This window comes from Plecotus auritus, assembly GCF_963455305.1.
Source record: "Plecotus auritus genome assembly, chromosome: 7".
Classification (NCBI taxonomy): Eukaryota; Metazoa; Chordata; class Mammalia; order Chiroptera; family Vespertilionidae; genus Plecotus; species Plecotus auritus.
In genome coordinates this window covers 22374359-22392822 of record NC_137774.1, presented here as the reverse complement: position 1 = coordinate 22392822, position 18464 = coordinate 22374359, and the positions used below count along the sequence as shown (strand labels likewise).

The 18464-nt window shown below is 41.9% G+C and overlaps 1 protein-coding gene across 1 annotated transcript in view; it reads right to left on the bottom strand.

The window, feature by feature from the left end:
- Positions 1-10642: 10642 nt before the first annotated feature.
- VMP1 (vacuole membrane protein 1) overlaps positions 10643-18464 on the bottom strand; it is a 121854-nt gene continuing 114032 nt past the window's right edge. The window contains exons 12-13 of the mRNA XM_080680911.1: positions 14013-14115; positions 10643-12991 (exon numbers count right to left, since the gene is read on the bottom strand). Of these exons, the coding sequence (XP_080537037.1) occupies positions 12848-12991; positions 14013-14115 (247 nt within the window). The 3' untranslated portion in view covers positions 10643-12847. The remainder of the gene's footprint in view (positions 12992-14012; positions 14116-18464) is intronic.

Here is an 18464-nt window from a genome sequence, read left to right as displayed (position 1 = left end):
ATCAATGAATCTCTCTCATCATTGATGTTTCTCTCTCTCTCTCTCCCTCCCTCTCTGAAATCAATAAAAATATTAAAAAACAAAGCACAAAACCATCTCTTAGAACTCAGTATGTGTGCTCACCATTCACTGTTCTGTCAGTCATTCAACCAGTTCAGTGTCAGGCATTGAACAGGATGTTAAGAAACAGAGACCAATTCCACATAGACCAGATGAAGATGCTTACAATGTAGTTACTTTCCTTCGGATGTCTGGTGCTACAATTCTAGCTTCCTTATTACTGCTTTGTGTCTTGCCCATGCCCACGTCAACTTTTTTACAGGAAGGATGTGGTACATGGGCAAGGACAATGAAGCCGGAGCTCTAGTCTAGGCTTTCAGTTTGTCTGAAATGCCTCCTCACTGGCTCTGCAGAATCTCCTCCCCAGTGTACATACCAGTGATTCTTCTGCTGACCACCATGTTTATCACACTTGAAATTCTGTCCAAAAAATTCAAAAACATGCTCCATATGTTCCTATCCCACTATTCTCTCTCCATGAGCCCAAGGTTCGGCAGTCAACCCCTTCTTGTTCTTCTACCTACCCATTACGGCTTTACCCACTACCTGGTCATTTTTGGCAACTAACCAGTTATTTAAGCGATATTTGCTTATCTGTTCAATCACATTGTTTCCTATAAGTTTTAGGAATGTGAACTAAAAAATCTGGCTTTACATCTTTAACTAAGTGATTTCCTATCCCTGTCTCAGACGATGCACTGTCAGCCTTATGAATAAATAGAATTCCATTTCCACTAGCAGGAATGCTTCCACATGAAGTTAAGATAAACAATGTAAATAGTTCAAGTTTTGGGGGAGCCCAGTGTGGGAGAAGATATGCTATTCAGGGAGAGGTGGAAAAAGACAGACGATCATTTAGGTGCTAGGGAGCCAGTGTAGCAGGAGATGAAAAGGAGGGTGGGAGAGCTGATGATGCCCCCAAATATCTCATAATAGCTTAGAAGCATTTCCAAAAAAAAAAAAAAAAAAAAAAGACTTGATGGTTTTTGAATTATGGACTTCACCTAATGATGAAAAATCTAATAACTTATAATAACAGTTTAAAAGAAACAGTAAGCCCTGGCCAGTTTGGCTCAGTGGATAGAGCGTCAGCCTGCATGCAGACTGAAGGGTCCTGGTTCAATTCCAGTTAAGGGCACATGCCTCAGTGGGGAGTGTGCAGGAGGCAGCTGATCAATGATTCTCTCTCATTGATGTTTCTATCTCGCCTTCTCCCTTCCTCTCTGAAATTAATAAGTATTAAAAAAATAATATATAGCCCTAACCAGTTTTGCTCAGTGGATAGAGCGTCAGCCTGTGGACTGAAGGGTCCCAGGTTCGATTCCAGTCAAGGGCATGTACCTTGGTTGTGGGCACATCCCCAGTGGGAGGTGTGCAGGAGGCAGCTAATCGATGTTTCTCTCCCATCGATGTTTCTAACTCTCTATCCTTCTCCCTTCCTCTCTGTAAAATATCAATAAAATATATTTAAAAAAAATAAAAATAATATATAAATAAAAAGAAACAGTAAGCTAAATTATGTGTCCCTTAGCAAGTAATTCTATCTTATCTAAATTTATCTCCTTTGCCAATGATGCAGCCAATGAGGTGGCTCTCTTGTCCTACTGGAATTTAATTATTTACATGGTGAGTACACAAAAACTCAGATTCTATACCCATGCTGTCCAATAAGGTAGCCACTAGCCACGTGTGGTTAGTGCTGTTTAAATACACATGGGTTTTGAAGATAATACGAATAAAAAAATGTAAAATAACAATATTTTAAATTAATTGTTGAAATGTTGTTGTTGAAATAATGACAAATTAAGGTTAAATAAATTATACAAATTGGTATACCTGTTTCTTTTTAGATTTTAAAATGTAGCTACTAAAAATTTTAAAATGAGATATATGGCTTGCATTGTATTTCTATTGTATTTCTATCCAACATTTCAGGAGCAAAGTCCTAGGAATTACAGAAACGACTTAAACAAAGCTTGTCCTTACTAGATGACAGAGGTTCATAGGCACATGATAGTAAGAATCATGACATAATGCAAAAGATGGGTGTTTCCTTTTTGAAAAAAAGAGGCTTTTGCTTAAGCTGGGCTCACATGAACAGTATGAGTCAGGATGTGAGAGCTTAATTCAACAAACGTCCATTGAACACCTACAAGGAAAACCACATAGGCAGATTTTACAAATGAGTTAAACCTGGCCCCTGTCCATGGGTTCACCATTTCATATATTCTTTGCTGCAAAGCAGATACCTGGCTCGTGGTAGAGACTCCATCCATATTCACTGTCTAAGAAACAGTGGAGGAGACGGAAAGCTGCAAAACTAAAGGCACAGGGAAGCCCTTGAAAGCTCCCATATTAACAACAGATCTCACAACTATTAGATGAAACTAAGGGCCTGGACGTAGAAATATAATTAAAAATATTTTGTCTCTGAAGCCCTCTTATATAATTAAAAGCATCTTAAGACAACATAAATCCAAACACTGTATTAAGAGAAAGAAGAGCCCTAGCCGGTTTGGCCCAGTGGATAAGAGTGTGGGCCTGCAGGCTGAAGGGTCCCAGGTTCTACTCCAGTCAAGGGCACTAGGTTCAATTCCAGTCAAGGGCACATGCCCTGGTTGCGGGCTCAGCGTGCAGGGGCAGCTGACCAACGATTCTCTCTCATCATTGATGTTTCTATCTCTCTCTCCTTCTCCTTTCCTCTCTGAAATCAATAAAAACATTTTTTAAAAGAGAGAAAGAGGAGAGAGAGAGAAGAAGTGCCTTTGTTTTGAAATCCCTACCTAAAACCTAAATTCCTTGTTCTGGAATTCCAAGCTTTCTAAAGTTTGGCCACTCCCTGTCTCCTCCGTTCCTGTTACATGTACTATAGTAGCTGAGGCAGACAGAAATGGCCATTAACTGCTATTACGAAAAAACACATGGATTGGTCTATATGATAATGTTTTATGTTGTTCAGTAAGGACAGGGATGGGCCATCTATCACTAACCTGAAGATATAGATGGGAGACAAGCCTCAGTGGTCCTGTCTGTCCCTGGGTGCCCCCTTCAACCCCCCCTGCCAGGCCCCTAAGACCAAGAAGAGGAGGCTCTGGGCATTTTTGAGCAGGGCTGACAGGGTACATACCAGATTTCAGTCTTTTCTTTGGGGAGTGTCTTTCTCAGGGGATTTACTTCTTTTTTGTATTATGCATTTCTTTTGCTTGCAGTTAAAAAAACAAACAAAGCATTAAAAACAATACAGAGATAGAATAACTGATTTTTAAAGGAATATTAACACCGGGAGGCAGACTGAGGCATGGAAGAAGAATTCAAATGAATCAAAAGGCAGGAACAAGGGTTGGAGTAGTAAAGAGCATCACTGTTCTATAAACTGTCACATAAGAAGGTTGTAGGAACTACCGGATGCTCCAGGTTCATTGGGGGGCAAAGGAGGGAGACATTAAAGAATAACTCTGTGGTCCCTATTATCTCAACATGTTCTTCTAATGATGAACATTGCCCACTACAGACAAGACTAGTCAGTATCACACACACGAGTCTGGGAGCAGCCTGAAAAGAAGTGTGTGCAGTAGGAAAGCTTCTGTGTATGAAAGAACTTTGTACTTCCTCCTTGCAGAGACCGGGGATGTGTTTTATGCTCAGCTTCTTTATGTTTGAAGAAAATGCTGAAATTCTGGAAATTTCTTTGAAATCTGTATTTTCCTAAAAGCACTATTTTTCAGCCTCATTTTATTCCCCTAACTTGTGCAAAGCACTCCCCTACACATGCTTTTATCAGACAGGCATGATTGTATCAGAAAACCAGGAATAGCCGAAACCGGTTTGGCTCAGTGGATAGAGCGTCGGCCTGCGGACTGAAGGGTCCCGGGTTCGATTCCGGTCAAGGTCATGTACCTTGGTTGCGGGCACATCCCCAGTGGGAGGTGTGCAGGAGGCAGCTGATCGATGTTTCTCTCTCATCGATGTTTCTCTCTATCCCTCTCCCTTCCTCTCTGTAAAACATCAATAAAATATATTAAAAAAAAAAAAAAAAGAAAACCAGGAATAGTGACACCCCAGGCTTCGAAAACTGCACCTACCCCAGAGTGGAATACTCAAGTTTTGTACCTCCTTTCCACCAGAGGATTATTGCACAAGTAAATCTCTTTTTTCCTGACCTCTGGTGCTCCTGGTGAGTGGTATAATTCTGTTCATCTGTCATCTATTCTGAACTCCTATCCAGCCAACTTCAATAAGGATAACTCAGTTACTGAAACATGTAAACAACCCCAGCACGAAAGCAGCCAGCTGGAAAGCCGCCTTGACCACATGCTCTAGAAGGTGCAATAAAACTGCAATTTTGCCTTTTGGCTTGGCAGAGGCGGCTGGGAGCAGGCCCTCGTATGTACTTGGAAATACCTATGACATCTGGGTCCTAGGTGACAGCCCCTACTGTCTAGGCTGGCACTACCGGAATCTTGGACTCGAGCAGAAATATACAGGAAATCACTCTGACAAACTTTTCTCCTTATAAAGACAGACAATCTGTCCAGTTGAGTAAGCAGGATACAGCGGAGGAGAGGAAATTTAGAGCAGTTTCCTCCGGCCCAAGGTCCAGCCCCGGGGCCATCTCTTCATGAACAGTGGGGCATAAGAACCCGTTAAGGCTTAGATGATCACTTATGAACCTTTTTTCTGTAAAGGCCATTTGGATACTTATAACATCATTCGTGGGCCATACACAATGATCAACTTAAAAATTAGCCTGCTCTGTTTGCGCATTTTATTAACTTAATCCTAATGCCTTGGCAAGGCAGCCCAAACGATTTGTGGGCCTCATATGGCCCATGAGCTGCATGTGCCCCACCCCTAACGCTGAGAAAGTACAGAGGACCTATTACTCTAAAGCCGTGGTCGGCAAACTGCGGCTCGTGAGCCACATGTGGCTCTTTGGCCCTTTGAGTATGGCTCTTCCACAAAATACCACGGCCTGGGTGAGTCTATTTTGAAGAAGTGGCGTTAGAAGAAGTTTAAGTTTAAAAAAATTGGCTCTCAAAAGAAATTTCAATCGTTGTACTGTTGATATTTGGCTCTGTGGACTAATGAGTTTGCCGACCACTGCTCTAGAGGATTCTCCAGAGAAGTCCAGTTTCTTGTCTGACAGGGAGACGTGACAGCGGTCTAGTGGACAGCACATTCACTAGGAGTTTAGAAATGAGGAAACCCGAGATACAGACCCATAGGAAGCCCCCTCTTCCCCCGTTTGTTCTGTTGCTCAGTATCTCCCCTCAGAATGTTCAAAACACAACTGTCTCTCTCGCTCAAACTTGCTCCTCCTCCTATGTTCCTGGCTAATATGATCCACCGGCATTCTCAGGGCTCTCTGGTTCCTTCTTCTTCTTTTTTTTAAAAAATATATTTTATTGATATTTCACAGAGAGGAAGGGAGAGGGATAAAGAGCTAGAAACATCGATGAGAGAGAAACATCGATCAGCTGCCTCCTGCACGCCCCCTACTGGGGATGTGCCCGCAACCAAGGTACATGCCCTTGACCGGAATCGAACCTGGTACCCTTCAGTCCGCAGGCCAACGCTCTATCCACTGAGCCAAACCGGTTTCGGCTCTTCTTCTTCTTTTTTGAATCCTCACCCACGGATGTGTTTTCATTGATTTTTAGAGAGAGAGCAAGGGAGAGAGAAACATCGACTGGCTGCCTCCTGGACCCACCTCAACTGGGGATTGAACCTGCAACCTAGGTATGTGCTCTGACCTGACGGGGAATGGAACCTGCAACCTTGTTGGTGTACGGGATGATGCTCCAACCACTGAGCCGCCAGCCGGGGCTCTGGTTCCTCCTCCACCCGTACTCCACCTCTTTTACTCCGTCTTTGCCGACTACCCTGGGTCCTACTCAGGTAGCACCTCCTGCCTGCCTCTGAATCTCCACAGTTGCTCCATCTGAACTATTGCAACATTCGTTCGGCAAAAACTCGCTGGGAGCATCCCGAGTGCCAGGCCCTGCGCCTGGCTCTGGGCAAAGGACAACACAATAGTGTCCGCCTTTATGGGGCTTTTATGTTCCAGTGGAGGAAACAGAGCAAACACAAGAAAATAGACAACAGTTATGAGTTATGCAGTTACTTTAAAGGAAACAAAACGGGGCTAAGGCCAAGAATAACAGGAGGTAGATGACTCACTGGTCTTATCTCTTCTATTCTACCTACCCCCTCCCCTCACATGGCCCCCACCTGCTCCTTCCCAGTGCCTCTCACAGGGCTTTCTCTAATAAGAATACCTTCCCTCTCTCCACTCCTACCTGGCAACTCAAATGCCACATCCTCAGGAAACCTTTTGGGATGGATCCTTCCTACTCAGTAATTCTTTTCTTCTGGCATTGACCTCGCTCTACACAGTAATCTGCATATATGCCTAATACCCCCAGGAAGACTGGAAGCTCGTGGAGGAATATCATTTTTTAACACCTTTGTCTCTTCCCCACAGTGCCTTAACACAGAAGAGATTTAAAAAGTGAATTAATCCCCTCTCCCCGAGTGGGGCTAATGCCACTACTGGCCCTAACCATTTCATAGGGTTATTATGAAGATCAAATAACACTGAAGATGTGAAAGTGCTTTGAAAAAAAGGAAAGAAGGTCTATACAAATAGAAATGGCTTTGTAATCATAATTACAGTGAGCACCACACTGGGAACCTGCCCACACAGGAGCTGGCGTTGCCAACCCTCGGCCCAGGGAAAGACAAAGGCCGCTCATCATTTAAACAGCAACTTTGTAGGCTGTGGCCCCGACTTTGTGTTGTCTCCCTTTCTACGTTGCCTATTTGTGGTCACAAGATAAAACAAGTAACGCAGAAGCCAGGACTTTTTTGCAGAACTGAGTGGCCAGGAGCCAGCACACCTCGGTGTGAGTTCTAACTCTGCTACTTCCTTGCTTCCTCCAGCAAATTACTGAATCTCTCTGTTTTAATTTATTTCCTCATGGGGTTGTTTATAAGGATTTAGTGATTAAATACAATACACGTAAGACAGCACTGAAACAATGCCCGGTACAACGTAAGCAAACAATCATCAAGTTATAGTGTCCACTCCACTTCCTGGTACAGGGCGTCGAAGGAGGTTCCTCTGGGAGCTAAGCTTTTTTTCTTTGTTGATGAGAGAGAGAGAAAGAGAGAGAGAGAGAGAGAGAGGAAGAGAGAGAGATTGCTCTGTTGTCCCACTTATTTATGCATTCATTGGTTGCTCCTTATATGTGCCCCGAGGAGGATTGACGCCTCAACCTTAGTGTATCAGGACAATGCCCTAACCAACTGAGCTACCCAGCCAGGGCCTGGGGAGCTAATCTTGATTGCTGGTTGTGCACAAAGAAAATACCATACAGGGGACATGGAAATGGGTAGGGGCTGGTGCAATGGGCAGGATGAGGCAGAGGTGTCTGAAGAGCCTGAGTATGGCCGGCCGAACAATGTGAGGTTAGGTAGAGAGAGGTTGGCTGTTTTCAGAGGTTTACTTAGGACCTCATTCAGGTGAGAGTGACTAGGAGGCTGAGCCGCACTGAAAAATGAAACAGAGAAAGGCCTCCTCTCATTATTTCGGGCTTTCATCTTTGTAACTAATGAAAACAGGTTGAGCGCATGTTCTCGGTGACAGGAGGAGTGAACCCAAGGTACTCCGTTTCCAACACAACCTGGTGAGAAGTCAAGCGAGACAACAGTGACTGGACCAGTCATTTCCCACCTCCAGGGAAAGACAGAACCATCCCTTCCCCAAACCGCCTCCCTCCACAAAGGCATTTCCCATAGGAAGCCACCTGGGACACAATTAACAATACAGTGCGGCTGGGTCAGTTGAAAGTGGCCTGAAGGTAAACGCTGCTCACGCTGTTGCCCAGAGGGGACAGATGGCAACACAGGGAAATGCCGTATTTGGCATTAGATGGGGGGAGGGAAAAGCGGCCTACAGAGGCCTCTCTGAAGGAACAAGGCTTTTCCTCAAAGAGCTTTGGGTGGAAGGCCATCAAAGCAAGCTGTCGATGCTCCTCCCGGGAAACCCTCAAGAGAAGGCTGTCAGCTTAGGTAGGTGGCTGAGGGGTCCCTCTTAGATGCCCAGGATAGACTAGAGCCTTGCTGTGGAGATGTCAGGAATGAGGTCTCCAAGGCCAATAAAGACCGCATTGTAGAAATAGTGCTGGCGTGTGTCCAAACCCTCCCTCGTGTTCTTTGAGTCATTTGGAAATGGTTAACAAACGGGTTGAACACCTGGGCTGATTACCCCCGAAGGGGATTTCCACACCGTGTATTGTAAAACCATCTCTTCCCTTTCCGAGGCCGCTCAGTCCCACCCTCTCTGAAGTGTGCCCTGAAGATTCCAAGTTTTCTAACCTCGGTTCCAGGCTTTCCAAGTGAGAGCGGTAACTGCTGCGGACACCAAGAAACAGGAGCCAAGCAACCTTGTGCTTTTTCAGGTTTGTTTTGAATGAGGAGGAGCAGATGTCCAATGTTTCACAAAGCCACACATTTGTGGATTTGGCTGAGAACCCTCTACCCTGCATTCGTTTCTGTTCCCACACAGTCAGCGAGCCACTCACAACTGACTCACTCCCTCTGGGCCACAGTTTGGGCCGGTCTCCCAACTACAGAATTAGAATCTCAGATCTCAAATGAATCCAGGGTGTTTGGGTGGAGAGCGGGGGCCATCTAAAACCATTCTGCGTGTGTGTTTAATTTAGTAGTATCAACACCCACACAGCAAACTGCAAGGCCAGTCGGTCAAAGGGAATGAGCAAACAGTTGGCACCTGCCTATCCCAGCACCAAGCAATTCTAAAGGCCATGAGTAAGCATCTGCCCAGAACAGGTTTTTGTTACAATCCCTCTCGTGAGCACAGGGCGAATATGCAAATACATGTAGCTTATTTGCTGCAATCCAAGGCCTCACCCCCAAGGCAAACACGTTACCTCAGGTGAACTCTTGGCCTTGTTGGGAAGGGAGGGACAGGAACCCAAGCCCCTGACGACCAGACACTAATGAGTCAGCTGCTTCTAGAATTTTAAAGTACATTATGTGCTTTCTTGTTGCCTTCGACAATAAAGGAACAAAACACTTCGGATGCCAGTTTGGTGCAGCATTTCATTTACTGCGTTTTGTGAAAGGCGGAAAAGCTCTGATCAATGCGAGTTAGAGATGGAAAGTTACTTGGTTTTAAAAGATGGCTATTCAACTCCTGATTAATGTGCTCCTTTTGTGAGCACATTAGTAACTAATTATTAATGAATAAAATTTTTGTGTTTTCTACCAGAAATGAGACTTTGAGGCCTATCGAGGAAGATCTCGCCTGCCACAGAGCCAAATTTTAAAAAACCCTGTTTAAAACCTATTTATACCCATCAAATCTCGTTAATTTAGGTGGAGTTTCTAACAAGAAACTAAAAGCTGGTACTCCTCCCCCCCTAACTTCCAGATTTATTAGGATTAACTATCTTTATAATAAAAATAAATAAGCTTTCAACATTTACTTATAAGGCAGGAGGGTTAGGAAAGTTATTTTCAATGATTTCACAGTATATTTGTGTATTGGTGCTTTGTACCTTATCTAGGCTAGCTGGGGGCCTATTTTCAGATTTTAAAAGGTTTTTGTCTTGTTAATCAAGTCATTATTTCACTAATTTGTGTTTTTCTCTTTAATCTGTACCTTGGATTTAACTTCTTTAGACAGAGTATATCTACTCCAAAACAAGGGTGCATATACTGAAAACATTTAAAAAAGTTTTTGGAGTAAGTGGAATGTTGTAAAATTCTTGCATGTGTATCAAATACTATCTTTGATAAATTGAAAATTGGGGACATACATTTATGCAGTATTTTACATTTTATACAATTTAATCCTTCAGACAACCTGACTACCTATATATTTTTTAATAGATGAAATCTAGGCTGAGTTAAAAACTTTTTTTTAAAAAATATATTTATTGATTTCAGAGAGGAAGGGAGAGGGATAGAGAGATGGAAACATCAATGATGAGAGAGAATCATTGATCGGCTGCCTCCTGCATGCCCCCCACTGGGGATCGAGCCCACAACCCGGGCATGTGCCCTTGGCCGGAATCGAACCTGGGACCCTTCAGTCCGCGGGCCGACGCTCTATCCACTGAGCCAAACCGGCTAGGGCTAAAAACTTTCTTAAAGTAGATGAGGCTCACGCTGTCCCATCGAAGCTACAGGGACAGCACATGGGTTGAGCTTGTTTGTACAGGAGCACTTGCTGCTACAGACACTGAATTAACCAGTGCATTCCAGAAACTTCCCCCAGCACCGTCTTTTCCTGGATTTCTAGAGAATGGGAAGAGTGGCCATTATACAAATGAAAGTAAAACTCTCCCCTGCTTTCAAGCCCCACACTCCAGAGGATGTTCTCAGAGAGGATACAGAAAGCACCGCGTGAGGTCTGCAGGGAGGTGCTCCTCAGTGTGAACTGCTGATGCTTGGCATCGGGTTGTATTGTACTCCTTGACAGTCACTGAGTTGAGAAGTGATTTAACATTGTAGATATTTAAGGCATAAAACGAGGCTTAAACAAAATAGAGATGGAATCAGAATGCCCAGGCCCTTTTTCTTTATTTGCAGTAATATCAAACATCCATTTACAACGTTTCTGGTCTCCCACCAGCTGGAATTAACTAGTATGTCTCTGGGATCATGTAGTTGTTTGCATCCACTTTTGATCTAAGAAAGGAACACACACACATGGAACACAAGGCCAGCAGGACCCTCGGGGGCGCCACACCTGAGCACAGTGAGGAAAGGAGTGTTGCTCTTTATTCGAGAGTGAACAAACTGTCACCCTTAAGTCAGACCTTCAGCCTAAGACACCACCTTTTTCTTATACCCTACCCTGAAATAAATCGACCAATAAAGCCCAAAGATTTAGTACAAGTGGCACCATTCATATTTGCTTTCCTCTTTTCTCTCTTTAGACAAACACCAAGTAAAATGCAGGTGAAACAGATGAAACAACCAGAAGCTGACTTAGAAACTTACACTAACCCTAAAGAATCTAAAAATTATGATTTTAATGTGAATCTGTTTAAAATAAAGCCTTTGGGCACTGCTCTTTGCTCTTTAAGTAAGGTAACAGTCACACTGCTAGAAGTCCCTGGATGGAAAAAAATGATCAATAACCTTTTCAAAACCCACAAGGCAGGTTGCTTATGCTTTATTTACTTAGCTGTGGTCACTATCCCAATTTTCCCATAAAATCCTTCTGACTATGCAATACCATGGCATAAAAGACTCAAAGTGCCACTAAACATAAGGACAGAGGTTTTTGTTTTTTATCAGTAACCATGATTTTGGGTAATGTTTGAATGGGAACATTTGATATGGATGGTCAGATGAAAGATACCAAAATGTCAGACAGCCCATCGACTGCTGTTGCCATGAGATTCAACAGTCAACATCAGTCTGATAAGCTACCCGACAAGGTGGTACGGCCATGGAGATGTCACGACGGGAGGCAAAACAAGCAGACATTCAGGCAGGATTTGATCAAACAAATCAGGCATTTCTGGCCTGTTGAGATTTAAACCCAATTCTATTCTCAACATAATGTCAGTACCAATTTTCCTAAAGGAAGAAAGTGAAATTGTTTATTTCCCTCTCAAGCAAAACAAAAAGATCAAGTTCAACTTGAAACATCCCAAAGGAAAAACACATAAGAATAAAACTGAAAAGGACAATAAAATTAAGTTACATATAAAAGAAAATTTCTGTTAAAACAGTACATGCCGAGCTAAAATTAACACACGAGAAAAGTGTAGTTTTTTTTTAATGAGTTATTTCTCTCTCCCGTGTTCTTTGATTTGCATACTACCATCTCTACTGCTTTCACAATCCAAGAAATCCCCTCATGACACCCGTCCTCACGGCACCATCTCACCGGGGTACAGCTAGCTGTCCAATTCCAGCAACAAAAATTGGTGCTGTCTCTTTTCATGCAAATAAACAAAGGCTTAAGAAATTACGGTTGTAGGTGGATTTGGCAAGGCTGCCATTCAGTTGGTAGAAGCTACTAGGAAGTAAAAAATCAAAACGCTCAAGAAAACGAACACAATTTTGGAATGATCAAAGAGGTCTTTATAAAGATTTTTCATGACTTCATTCTAAATATACAGAATAAAAAATGGTGTCAGCTCATTCATGAGACACCAACCAGATTTTCCTTATACTGTTTCAAAATTTTAAAGATCAATTTCCCAACAGGGTGTGCAACGCATCATAAAATGGCCTTTTTTTTGGTAGGTGGGAGAGGAAGGGCTGGGCAGGATGGCATATTAAATTGTACCATGATAGACATGCAAGACTGTTATCCCATCTAATATTTATATACATTTTGATGATTTAGAAAAACAAAGCAGTCATTTGTGAGAAGCTTAAAAAGCTTGACATACTTAACATACTTAGGAACTTTTTTGGTGGTGTCTGGAATTCTTTAATTGTACTATGTGGGCCTTTTGAAAGTAACAAATAGAAGGCCAGTTTCTGTTAAGTTTGCTGCTGAACATCCCATTCCACCCTCATAAAATACAACTTGACTTGAATTGAGGGTGGACACCTTACCTTAACACACAAAGGAAAAGTATGTCAGTGCAAAATATGGACTAAACTGTTCTCGGGGGGAAAAAAGTTAAATCGAAACAGGATGGAAAAGGGAAGTTTTTTTCCTGGTTTGGAGTCCTCCCAATTAAGGCAGAACCCATCCATTCTAGTTCCTGCTGTTAAAAACTTTTCCTGCTTATTTAGTTTTCTCCTCTGATTTTATCCGCTGCTGGATTCTTTTGGCATAACTTTGTGCCATGGAGTTAATGATGGACAGGATGAAGTAACACACCATTGCAATCACCAACTTCTCGAACATCCAGGACAACCAGTTTTCTCCCTGTAGGAAGAAATGCAGAATAAGCCACAAGAAACACTTCATCATTTCAGTAGTAAAACAGGGGTCATCTACAATGTTTTAGGAAAAATAATGAGACCGTGGGAGCCTATAACCTAGAAATTCTAAACAATTAAAGATGAAAAAAATCTCATGTCTCTAGCTACCCTGAAATAGACATTTGGGCCCTTTTACATCCAGTTATTAAGATTTCACTCTGTTGGCTATAAAGTCCATGTTGATGCATATGGTTCAGAATGGGGCGGCTGTGAGGCCATCCCTTATCTCTTACTACATAAGAATAAAGTCTGCAGACACTTGTACAGGGCAGTGTCAAAAGAGTTATATATTCTTGTTCCAGGATTGGGAGCAGCTTTTAAAACATAAATGTTATCTGTTTCTGAAATCATGTTTGATCAACTGAGGGCAGCACAGGATCGCATAAAAAGTATAAGCCACCCAAAAACCAACCAACCAAAACAACCCAGCTATGCTTCCTTCAAGTTTCCCACCGCAGGCTGCGCTTACTCATCTTCTTCTAGTCGTTTCCCTTTGTCACAGAACTACTCACAGAAAAGGCCTAGTTTAAATTAAAGTTTTTATGTTCTGCAATAGTAAGAGCCTTGGTTTATTAAAAAATGATTATTTTCCCACCTCTGAAAAGAAAAATAGTGCAAAAATGAAGGGAGATGTTCCAGTGACCTCAGTTTTGTTAAGCTATAAATGTCAACTTTTAAATCCATTCAGAAAATATACTTGCTAATAAATAATTTGAGATCAAGGCAATAACTCATTCTACATAACAGATCTATTATTTTCCACTAGCCCTACCCTTGACTTTGGGATATGTACAAAACAGAAGTTATATGTTCCGATTTAGACAAATTTCCCAGTAGAGTCCACGGAGTCTCAACATCTGTGAGGGAAGACTTGCAAACAAACCTCACTCTGTTTGTGCCTATGCAGTGAGCCCCGTGAGTGTGATTCCAGCCCAACACGGTGGGGAAGAGAGGGGGGGTCTCACCTGTGGTGTGCCCATTTCACTTCTGTGGTGAAGCTTCTGCCGCTGGGCCTCCAGGTATTCCTGGAATGGCTTCTGCAGAGATGGACCTATGCCGGGGACAGCACTGGAGGCAGGGACAATACCCCAAGGAAAAAGATACATTTGGGAAGAAAAGAAGGAAAAATGTTAAGGAAAAATCCACTTACCGCCTGGATTCAAAAAGCAGGGATTGGTAGAAAGAAAAAAAAAAGTGAAACTATCAGCAGAGCTGGTGAAGTCTTGAGAACTCTTTAACAACCCCATAAAGGAGAAAAATCTCTCCCACCAACATGTCTGGGAGAGTAGGAGCTCAGCTCCTTGCTTCTAGCAGAAGAGTTCATCCTCAGAGTGAGGCCAGCTCAGCTAGGCTGCTCACTGGTGTGGCACAAAGAGTAAAATGAATGACTTCTGAGAAGTCCCACATTTATCACCACCAGTTCCTGTAAGAACTGGTTTGAACCGATTAATAAGGAAATGACTTATGCTTGTGTCATCCCTAGTTGAAAAAGAAACTGCCCGCCCTCTCTCTGACTTGTCCCATCTTCTCAGAGGGGGCGGTACTTTCTCAATCTAAGTCCTTATTAGGACAATCTGTGCGTCATCCCTTCCCAAAAAGAATGCATTAGCAAATTTGGGAGGCACCTCCCACTAGTCAGAAGTCAGTGATTAACAAAGGAACAAAGAAGGACTATGAACCTTGAATCACTTCATGGTTTATGGGAGATGGTTTGCACAGAAACGGCGGCACATTACTAAACAGCTTGTTCTCAGATGATTGGGGTAGTGATCTCTGATAAGTTTATGTACTCGGAGCTCCCTCTCACCCAGAATAAGGGGAGGCAGTGTAGTTAAACCGGTTTGGTGACTGTAACTACCGGACTCCCGTTTTAGAAATGCTTGCAGGCGGGTTTTAAAATGGTAACTTGGGGCAACTTAGAAAACCAAACATCTCTGTTTTCTGTCCCCTTTATTTTCCCATCAGTCTAATAGGCTAAAAGGTAAACGCACCCAATCTCTTTCCCAGGCCAGCAAAAGGTATTTCAACATGTGCCTAATGCTCTCCCTTTTCAGCAACTATTAGATTAACTTCACCTAATTTCTAGAACAATTCAGTTGCTGCTTTCTGTAATAAAAAGCAGAGGAATAAAGGAAGAGAAATTTTTTGCTATTATATTTACCGGAAGGTAACAAATAATATAACTTCTGGCTGACACTTTTCTTTAATCCTTTTAATTATAAACCACCAAACACTTAATGAAGTCCTTATTTGTGTCCAACACTGTAATCGGTGCTATGGGGTGGGGGGGTTGGGGGGGAGAAGTAGTCCATGCCCACAAGAGACTTAAAATCATTATGGGGATTCAACACACACACACACACACACACACACACACACACACACACACACACACTGATTTGGGAACAAAAGAATTCACAAATCAATACTTAATTTTTTGGGGTGCAGAGACATATTCCAAAGGAACTGGAAGGAGAGCGATTGGTGTGGGGGTGAAGCTGTCCTTTGCGAATACTGAAGGATGGGCAAATAAACCCTGAAAGGACATATGCAGTAGAAGCTCCGGCTGCACTGATTAGACCAGGAAACCTACACTGAGATGGAGAAGGGCGAAGTCTCCCAACCCACAGTCCCAGTCTCTCTCTCACTGACGTTTTAAAAGCTGAATTTATTGGGGTGACACTGGTTATTAAAATTACATAGGTTTAAGGGATATGATTCTATACTACAGCGTCTGTATATTGTATCATGTGTCCACTCTCATTGACTTTCAAGTGGCCTTGCACTAGTGGGATAAACCAGAAGAGCTGAGTCTGAGCTATGTTCATGCTTATTACTGCTGATTCTGACTAGAACGGGGCAACAATAGTACTACAAACTTTCTCTTTAAAAGAGAGATTTTCCTTGGGTAATTCTTTATATAATGCATAAGGGAATGCAAATACCTCACCATTTACACTTGAAACAAACCACATGAATATAAAAGAGAACAATTCTAGTGAAATACACAAAGACTGGCTTTGAGGACTGCAGGTTTACAAGACATTTCCTTCAGAAATCGAATCATTCACACTTAATACCTATGTCATTATTTTATTTTATTTTATTTTAAAATATATTTTTATTGATTTCAGAGAGGAAGGGAGAGGGAGAGAGAAACATCAATGATGAGAGAGAATCATTGATCGGCTGCTTCCTGCACACCCCCCACTGGGGATTGAGCCCGCAACCCGGGCATGTGCCCTTGACTGGAATCGAACCTGGGACCCCCCAGCCCGCAGGCTGATGCTCTATCCACTGAGCCAAACCAGCCAGGGCGTATGTCATTATTTTAAATTCCCAAGGATAGCATAGTCAAGCCATTAATTTTTTAAAATGTGAAAAACAACTCTTTCATTTAGAAAGGCTGAAATGATTGTATGCTAATTTATTAAACAGCTAGAGTGTATAAGAAATGGCTTGAAAATTCCCTTTATGTCCTCCAGGTGCTGGATTCCATTACATGTGTCTTTTTTACAAAATTATTTTTAGTATAATCTTATTGATCTTAGAGAGAGAGGGAGAGGGGAGAGGGACAGAGAAATAGAAACATCAGTTGCCTCCCCCCCACCACACCCCCACTGGGCATGTGCCCTGACCAAGAATCGAACCTATGACACTCAACCACTGACCCACACCGGCTGGGCCATTACATGTGCCTTGGTCTTTTTTCAGACCTCTACCTTCAGAATGGAAGTGAGCACAAATATGGTTTACAATTTGCCTCAAATCATACTTGGGCTCCAGGGTCAAGTAATTATTTACAGAGAAAATTAAGAACCAAGACCCAAATGCTATTTGTTTTTGTTGCTGAGGAAAATGAGGGAGGGCCTGGCAATCATTCTAGACCCCCTTCAAAAGAACTTGAAAAGATAAATGATTTGCCATTGGAAATCCACTTTAGCTGATAGAGAATATTAAGTCTTTATATATTTACATGATAGGCAACTTTCAAAGAATTATCTTGGGCTAATGCTGAAATTAATTTTTCAAGTTGCTATGGTATTACAATGCTTTGGAGAGTTTTTGGTGGTGGGATGGGGGCTGCAGTTTCTCATAAGAGACTAGGAAAATAGTTGAAAATAGAGAAATTAGAAGTTTTCATGGCAACATATTAATCAATATTATCATGAACAGATACCACATGATCTGAATAAACCTAAAAAAAGTTAACATATTTTGGTTTTAAGTGTTATATAAACAATTATCAGATTCCTCTTAATTCATTTTATATATTAATCAAAATTTTAGTTTTATTTTCATTTCTCTATCTCTACAAACCATGGCATAGAGCAGATGCCTCAGCTTATACAAAGCACTCTTATACTAGACTCTTCTTAACACTACAACTATTTTAGTAATGGACTAGATAAAAATTGAAACCACAGCTGTCACTATTAACATGCATTTAAGACAAATATTAATGTCAGCCTACAGCTTCATCTTTCCAGTTATAGTCAAGCAGCAGACAAAAGTGAGAGTCCATTCTGACATTTAAGGTTAAAGGTTGATTTAAGGCATATATGGGAGTGGGGCGGCAGCTGAGGAGTAACTTGCACCACAGTTGGGTGGTTTTTGTAGTTGGCTTAGGAAATAGCTTAGATACCACTCTCTGAAAGCTGTTAAACTCAGAGACCCTGTGCACCTGGCTGGAAACTCTCATCTCAGCCCACAGTGAGTGGGGAAGTCCTTTGTGTGCTGAGTAAATTCAAAGTTCTTACAGTTTTGTGATTCAGAAGAATATATAATAGAAGGAGAACCAACACACAGACCTATTTTATAGTCAACTGTTGGACTAAAATATGCTTCACTTAGCCTTGTAAATAGCCAATTTCTCTCTGTGAGGAAGCTGTAAATAACATAAAAAGAAAAGAAACACAGAAATTGATCTCATCTGCTTATTCTTGTTGTAGACCTTCAACATGGTGGGTAGAAAAGCTTTGTGATAGTAATATCTTGGAAATTTGTATTCCTGGCATACACATTTTTCAGATAATATAACTCATTAAAAACCAAATTTCCAACAAATTAATCTGATGGCAGTTTTTGAACTTTTGAAATGGATTTTAATAAAGGAAAAGTAAAAAAAACCCCAAAAAACAAAAAAACGAATAAAATGCAAACAAAAGCCCAGGAAAAAAGTAAAGGAAAAAACCACAGAAGTCCAAACCCACCCAGAGCTCAGAATTGGCTTAGTGGGAACAGTATTTTGCTGTGCTTTACATACCTAAGGATGTGTTAAAACAGAAATAAGACAAACTTCTTCACAAAATTCTGTCAAGGGCCCTGACTGAACATGCAAACAAAAGCTATTATTTTTGCAGTTTTTAATACATATGTGACTCTGCTTCTGGAAATCACTTATCCGATAAGAAATC